The sequence below is a fragment of the Anarrhichthys ocellatus genome, unplaced genomic scaffold, assembly GCF_004355925.1.
Source record: "Anarrhichthys ocellatus isolate YVR2014 unplaced genomic scaffold, GSC_Weel_1.0 scaffold65, whole genome shotgun sequence".
NCBI lineage: Eukaryota > Metazoa > Chordata > Actinopteri > Perciformes > Anarhichadidae > Anarrhichthys > Anarrhichthys ocellatus.
In genome coordinates, this window is record NW_022280095.1 from 1,935,849 (window position 1) to 1,942,097 (window position 6,249).

Consider the following 6,249-nt stretch of genomic DNA (forward strand, 5'->3'; position numbering starts at 1 on the left):
CAATGCATCTTAAAACAGTAGCCTCTATTTCTGAAGTTCGAATGCATTAACCCTTACTTACCTGAGAAGTTTCAGAGCATTGCATGTAGAACAGGCCAACAGTGCTCCAAAAAGGCTCAATTGCAGATATACTTTGAAAGTTTCTGAAACACTGAATTCTAGATGAACTTTGAACCTGGTTTCGTGATGCTATTCGACACGTTCTTCTTCCTTCCTTGCGTCACACCTGAAGGCCTCACAACTGGCGAACTGCTTCATCCAAGACTTCCAAAAGAAATAAAGAGAAATCGAGCATGTAAGGTTTTATAGAGAATTATATTGATACATCGGAGGATCTGACTGGGTGGATGTGAAGTTAATCAGCAGTGACAAACACTACAACCACAGCTGCTCAGGACTTCCATCTACCAGTAAGTACAAACCTAAAAATGAGACGCACGCTACAATCTTTTCCAGAGGCAGCCCTACATTTGGACAAGTTTCGGACAATTTCTTTTTTTTTGAATTTTTCAACACATGGTAAAAAAGTTTTTAATATACAGAGCTGTAAACAAAAACGCATGTTTTCTTTTAAAGTAAAATGACACAATTAACGTCACAAAAAGAAGATGATGGTTAATCTCTTTCAGTTTTTAAAAGTGTGACACAGAGGGAATGATTGATAAGCAATACTGCTTTATGGGAGCATTTTAATAATAATAATAACAATAATAATGGCGGGTAAAGGGCTTTACAGCATCCCCCCCAGTCAGCATCAAACAACAACAGAACATGAAACAGACATAAGAGACTATTTACAAGTGATCTTTTTTTGTTTGTTTTTCTGTTAAAATTATTTCTACTTAATGTGGCGAACATCTTCACGATGCAACACGATGCAACAACCCACGGCTGATAAGGATGTACTGATGCAGTGTGCATGTGGCATAAGTGTGTGAACTTGTGTAACAGTAGGAGCGTCAGCATAGGAAAAGTTTAAAAAGTTCAATGTCCATATCTTCTTTTCTACGTCGTTCCTCCTCAACATTAGAGTAGACGCCCCGTTTCTGTTTGTCCTTCCTCACTGTCTAGCTCATCTTCTTCGCCCCGCTGGCTTCTTGCGACCCTACAGAAAGAGGGAAGGGACAGCAGGGTGAAAACAATGGACAGGAAGCTTATCAATTCCTCCACGCTTAGTCTAAAACTCAGAATTGTCAAATATGATTCATGTCAACACTTTCAGTACCTTCGGTGTTGGCTCGTCCTCCTGCTCCTCCTCCTCCTCCTCCTCTTCTTTCTCTTTATCTTCTTCTTCTGCCTCCTCCTCCTCCTCCTCCTCCTCTTCTTTAGCAGCAGCTGCCTTCGATCGCCCAGCACGCCTGGATATCACAGAGGGGGAAACGCTCAGAGTCAGAATGTCTCAGCATGCAGCATTTCACACATTATTATTATTATTATTATTATTATTATTATTATTATGGGCTTTTCATGGAATTTCATATGAGCCACCCTGAGAATAAATTGTATATGATTTTTACCTAAACAGTAGTTCAAGTTAAAACATTTCTGACCTCGTGCTAAGCTTTCTTTCTCAAGAAAAATGATTCTAAGCTGGTCCACTGCAATTACTTTACCAGTCAGCAGCAGGTGAGCGAACGTTTTAATTCATGGCGCACAAACAACAACGACGACAAAGCTTGTGTGCATCTTACGCTGGTTTCTTGGCCGGCGGCTGAGCTGACTTGGGCGGACGTCCTCTCCTCTTCTGCGGTGTAGACTCTGCTGACTCGGTGCTGCTGAACGAAGACAAACGACACCAGAGGTTGAGAGAGTAATGAATCTTGCTGACGGAACTCTCCGTGTCAACAGCAGATGTTATTAGTGGAGCTGATCCAACTTCTCCGTTTGCATTCCCTGCATACGGGTGCTTACCCTTGTGATCGCCGCGGCGCCCTGGCCTGCCGGCCTGCCTTCGTCTTCAACTCCACATTTTCACTGCTCCCGTTGTCCTCTTCCTCCTCATCCTCTGCTGCTGCTTCCTCCTCCACCTTCTCCTCTTCCTCCACCACCTTCTCCTCTTCTTCCTCCTCTTCCTCCTCCTCCTCCTCTTCCTCCTCTGGCAGAGGAGCTGCCTTCTTTCGGCCCCTCTTCCCCTTAGCAGGAGTATCCTGACTAGGAGCAGCAGACTTCGGCGGCCGGCCCCTGCGTCCCTTTTTCGGTGGGCTGTTCTGTTCGTCCTCCGGCCGATTGTCTTCGTCCCACTGGTCCTCGGACTCAACCACTGCGGCTGTATTGGCCGCCGCCTTCTTGCGTCCACGCTTTGGTTTGCTGTCCTGGTCTTCACTGGAGGCCACACCTCGTTTGCGACCGCGGGGCTTTTCAATATCCTGTAAAAAACAAACAAAAAACGAATAGTTGAAAAGGGCTGACGGGCTTCCTGCTGTCGCCTGTGTGAACCATGATGTCTCATGAACGAGCCAGAGCTCTTCTATTAGTTTGAATGTTATGCTTTTCTGAATAGCGATGTCTTTCCACCCCGGAAAACTTGTTGGTTCTCTGGTTTCCACAATAGTTTTACTTGCTGTGTAGATAAACTGCTTAAAACCCGCTTTCTACTTAAATTAATGTGAGACAATGTAAATACGAGTAAAATCCTGTGAAACATTTGAAAGGTGAGCTGCTTCAGAGCTGAAATGATGTCGGCAGCAGGTCCGGAGGCTGGTATGAATGATAGTTGACACAAAGCGTACTTGCGAATCCTATCTCGACTTAAAGCCAGCGGGTGTTTGCACAGTGGAATCAAAACACAGAGTCACGAGGGTTTATGACTGGAAACACTCGACTGGACCACAGCAGCAGCCCTCTCTACTCGTCCTCAGCTACCGTGTCATTTCTGATCATGTTTTGTGTGTATTAGTGGAGTCATACTATAGAGCAGGACGAAGTTGCATTGCTTTTAATACTTGAGATCATAGTGTATAAACAAAACGCTATTTTATTTTCTCCTGTTTATCCTATCGGTGTTCTTATCAAACACTAGTCGGAAGAAGTAAATAAAGCTTCAGTTTCTAGAAATAAGGTGCAAATATGATAAAAAACTATAATACAGCAATCTTTCCATCTGAGGGGAGGAACATTATCGAGAGGATTATAATAATAATACATTATATTTGTAGAGCAATTATGGCCGGGAGAAACTATCCCAATAGTTGGATCAAATAACTCCGTAATATGATAGTTTACTGGAGCTTTCAGAGCTTACATCACACACAAACACACACACACTTTCACTCTGATAGAACACACAAATAATGTTTTTTCTTTTTCTTGCAAAGACCACACATTATAATAACCACTCTCCCATCACAGAGGGTGTTACAGCAGCACATAAAGAGGCTTTGATACCTTCTCAGAGCTGTCTGCTCTCTTTAGGCTGATGTCCTCGTTTTCACTGTGATCCATTTCTGTGCTGTCGAGCCTGAAACAGCAATTATTAATCGTTACTATTTCACATAACAACAAATAAATGCAGCTAAAGGATACAAAAAGCCACCTATTTGTGTGATCTATGAACATATATCATGAACATTTAGATCCAGAGGTCTTTCTATGAACATTTGTATCTGGACTGGATTCAGTGTCTCGCTCAACCACACCAGACTTGGTGACATCAGGGTGTGAACGTAGGCTTGCTGGTCCCCCCTCTGGAGTGCCGAGTCCTTAATGGAGTGCGTGTGAGCGTTGCATGTCTTGTACCTGGTCTTGCTGCGCTGTGGGGAGCCTGGGTTGGACGAGGGGTCGTCGTTGCTGGCGGTCTCCATACGTGAAGCTTTGCTCTGGATCTGTTTCCCCGCCGACGCCAGCGGCTTGTTCACTGCACCCAAAACGTTAGCCGACTTGGGCTAAAAGAGGGAGGGGCGAGGGATGAGACGGAGTTGGATGCGTGTTCAGAAATTAGATGCAGAGGTTTGATCGAGCTCACCTTTCCAGGTGTGAAGAAAGACTTCATCTCTGGTGGGAGGAAATTTTTTGTGTTGCTGAAATTCTGAAACGGGGAGAAATCTTCTATCAGAGAGCTCGTTTGTGGAAAGAGAACAAGCGGAGGGTTATGAGGAGAGGTTTTTCTCCTGCCAAACAATCTCATTAGTCAAAACGTGTGCCAGATACGTTGATAATTAGTTTACGCCAAAAACTGGGGCAGTGAAAACCAGGTTACAGCCACCACAACCAGGAAACACACGTCTGACTGTGCACTTTTCAACCCATCATTTAAAAAGTCAAAGAGGAGAAAAGGTTTCACAGATCTCATTAGCAGCTCAGCCATTGCTATTAACATATACGTCGAACAAGAAGAATGTAAAAGAAACTGCTTTGCTGGAAATAAAATACATTTTTTTTGGGTGCAGACACCAACCTTTTCGGGTTTGGTGAAGAAGCACGAGGGCAGCACAGGGTCTTTTGGAGACTCTAGGCTGTAGGTGGTGCTCTTTGACATGATAATGTGCATGGCTACGTCACACACTGTGTAGAGTTTCTGTAGAGGGAAGAACAGTCTGGTGAGCAGGAAGGCAATAAGAGCAGTGAGGAAATACGTGCTGTCCATGTACGAGCTATTAAGGGAACGTGAACTAGCAGACGTAAATATTTACCTCGTTGGTTTTGGGATCGGTGGGGGCCTGGGCATCTTTTGTATTTTTCATATTCTCCACCATCTTCCTTATGAAGGCATGGCTGTTGTTCTCATTCTTGGCCATGATAATCTCCAGGACGAACCACAGAGCCCTAATAAACAGAAGGGAAGTTTGACATCAGACTACCGGACTTTGAATCCTAGAATACATGACCCTACAACGTAAACACCAGGTTGTAATATTCCACATTCATCCAAGAGGAATTAATAAAAATGTGCATTTTTACATTTTTGAAGTATTCTTTTTGTCATCAGTGTTACCAGCGACCGGCAGCGTTCTCACATACTTACTCTTTGATTTCTTTGAGCTGCTCGATGTCCTGTACTTTGACGTAGTCTGGGTCGTGTGCCAGGAGGTGAATGGCATAGGGCACCACGTACTCAGGCAGCAGAGAGAACAGCTTGTCTGTTGTCACACACCAGGCAAATACATATTACGTCAACATTTCCCATCACAACAGTGATAATAATTACTGCCATGTGCACGTTTAATTTCCTCTTTACAGTCATATCATGGATATCCGTCCCAGCCGTGCATATATTCTGGTTTTAGATATATATACTGTACAAATTAAATAGGGCGGGACTTGCTTCATGCTACAGACTTGCTTTTAAAGGGGCGGGGCCAATATTTCTAGAGGTTATTATATCATTCTGTAGCTTCCCAGTGGTGTTCCTCGTCTATTTTCAAAGGGTGTATGTTTTAGCATCAAAATGATAGTTTACAAAGCCCTTCTATACTTTTCCCCACATGACTCGACGTGGGTTTCTGCATGGTGATGCTGCTACATTACAGTATATATACATCCTGATAGTCAGTGTATTATATAAAGTAACTTTGATGGCAATTAGACTCTACTGTGCCAGTCTAGAGAAGCAGACAAGAGTGTCCTGTTCAGTTTCTTTACCGCTGATGGCAGCGTGCTGTTTGAGGTACTCTCTGCGTATGTTGACATTTTTCACCAGGCACTGGCGAGCGTGGGCCCTCCTCTCCTTAACGGGGTCCTTGGCACACAAAGCGAACACCGCCATGTATTCCAGAGGCAGACGGAGGCGGCACAAGCCCCGGTGGAGCTTCTGGGAAAAACACTGTCGAACCTGGTAGCACTCATCCTAGAGAGCAAAAGAGAAAAAACAGTGACGATGATTAACATAAGGGACGAAAAACAAGATGCAGAGCCCTGAATCGAGCAGAAGCGTCGCATGAAAAAAGGAGACAATCCGTACGTTGATGACGAGAGCACACAGCTGGTATTGCTCCAGCGTGATGATTTCGTGATAGCAGGGCTCCTGTGCCAGCTTCAGCAGGGCGCACGCCGCTGCCAGCCGCAGCCTCGACATGTCTGGTTTACTGGAGGACGAGAGGAAACAAGAGTAAACAAGGATTCCTTCATTTATCTGCAAATGTGTTTGCGATTAAAGCCTAACCTCCCCCGAGGGTCCACAATACCCATTAAAAATCCAGCACTTCACTGAAATTTACATGATTACGTTTCTCAAGACAAAGCTTCCTCTGAGCTGCTCAAAAGGCTGACACACACACACACACACACACACACACACACACACACACACACACA

At 44.4% G+C, this 6,249-nt stretch overlaps 1 protein-coding gene across 5 annotated transcripts in view; it reads right to left on the reverse strand.

Annotated features, from left to right (window-relative positions):
* Positions 1-289: 289 nt before the first annotated feature.
* The window catches only part of pds5b (PDS5 cohesin associated factor B), a 24,654-nt gene continuing 18,694 nt past the window's right edge, over positions 290-6,249 (reverse strand). For 4 of the 5 annotated variants that reach the window (XM_031872656.1, XM_031872657.1, XM_031872658.1 and 1 more), the window contains exons 24-35: positions 5,897-6,020; positions 5,578-5,782; positions 4,961-5,075; positions 4,629-4,761; positions 4,394-4,513; positions 3,962-4,024; positions 3,736-3,881; positions 3,385-3,457; positions 1,912-2,366; positions 1,692-1,775; positions 1,226-1,358; positions 290-1,105 (exon numbers count right to left, since the gene is read on the reverse strand). In XM_031872656.1, the coding sequence (XP_031728516.1) occupies positions 1,073-1,105; positions 1,226-1,358; positions 1,692-1,775; positions 1,912-2,366; positions 3,385-3,457; positions 3,736-3,881; positions 3,962-4,024; positions 4,394-4,513; positions 4,629-4,761; positions 4,961-5,075; positions 5,578-5,782; positions 5,897-6,020 (1,684 nt within the window). In that variant the 3' untranslated portion in view covers positions 290-1,072. The remainder of the gene's footprint in view (positions 1,106-1,225; positions 1,359-1,691; positions 1,776-1,911; positions 2,367-3,384; positions 3,458-3,735; positions 3,882-3,961; positions 4,025-4,393; positions 4,514-4,628; positions 4,762-4,960; positions 5,076-5,577; positions 5,783-5,896; positions 6,021-6,249) is intronic. The other variant, XM_031872660.1, reaches the window with a different exon arrangement.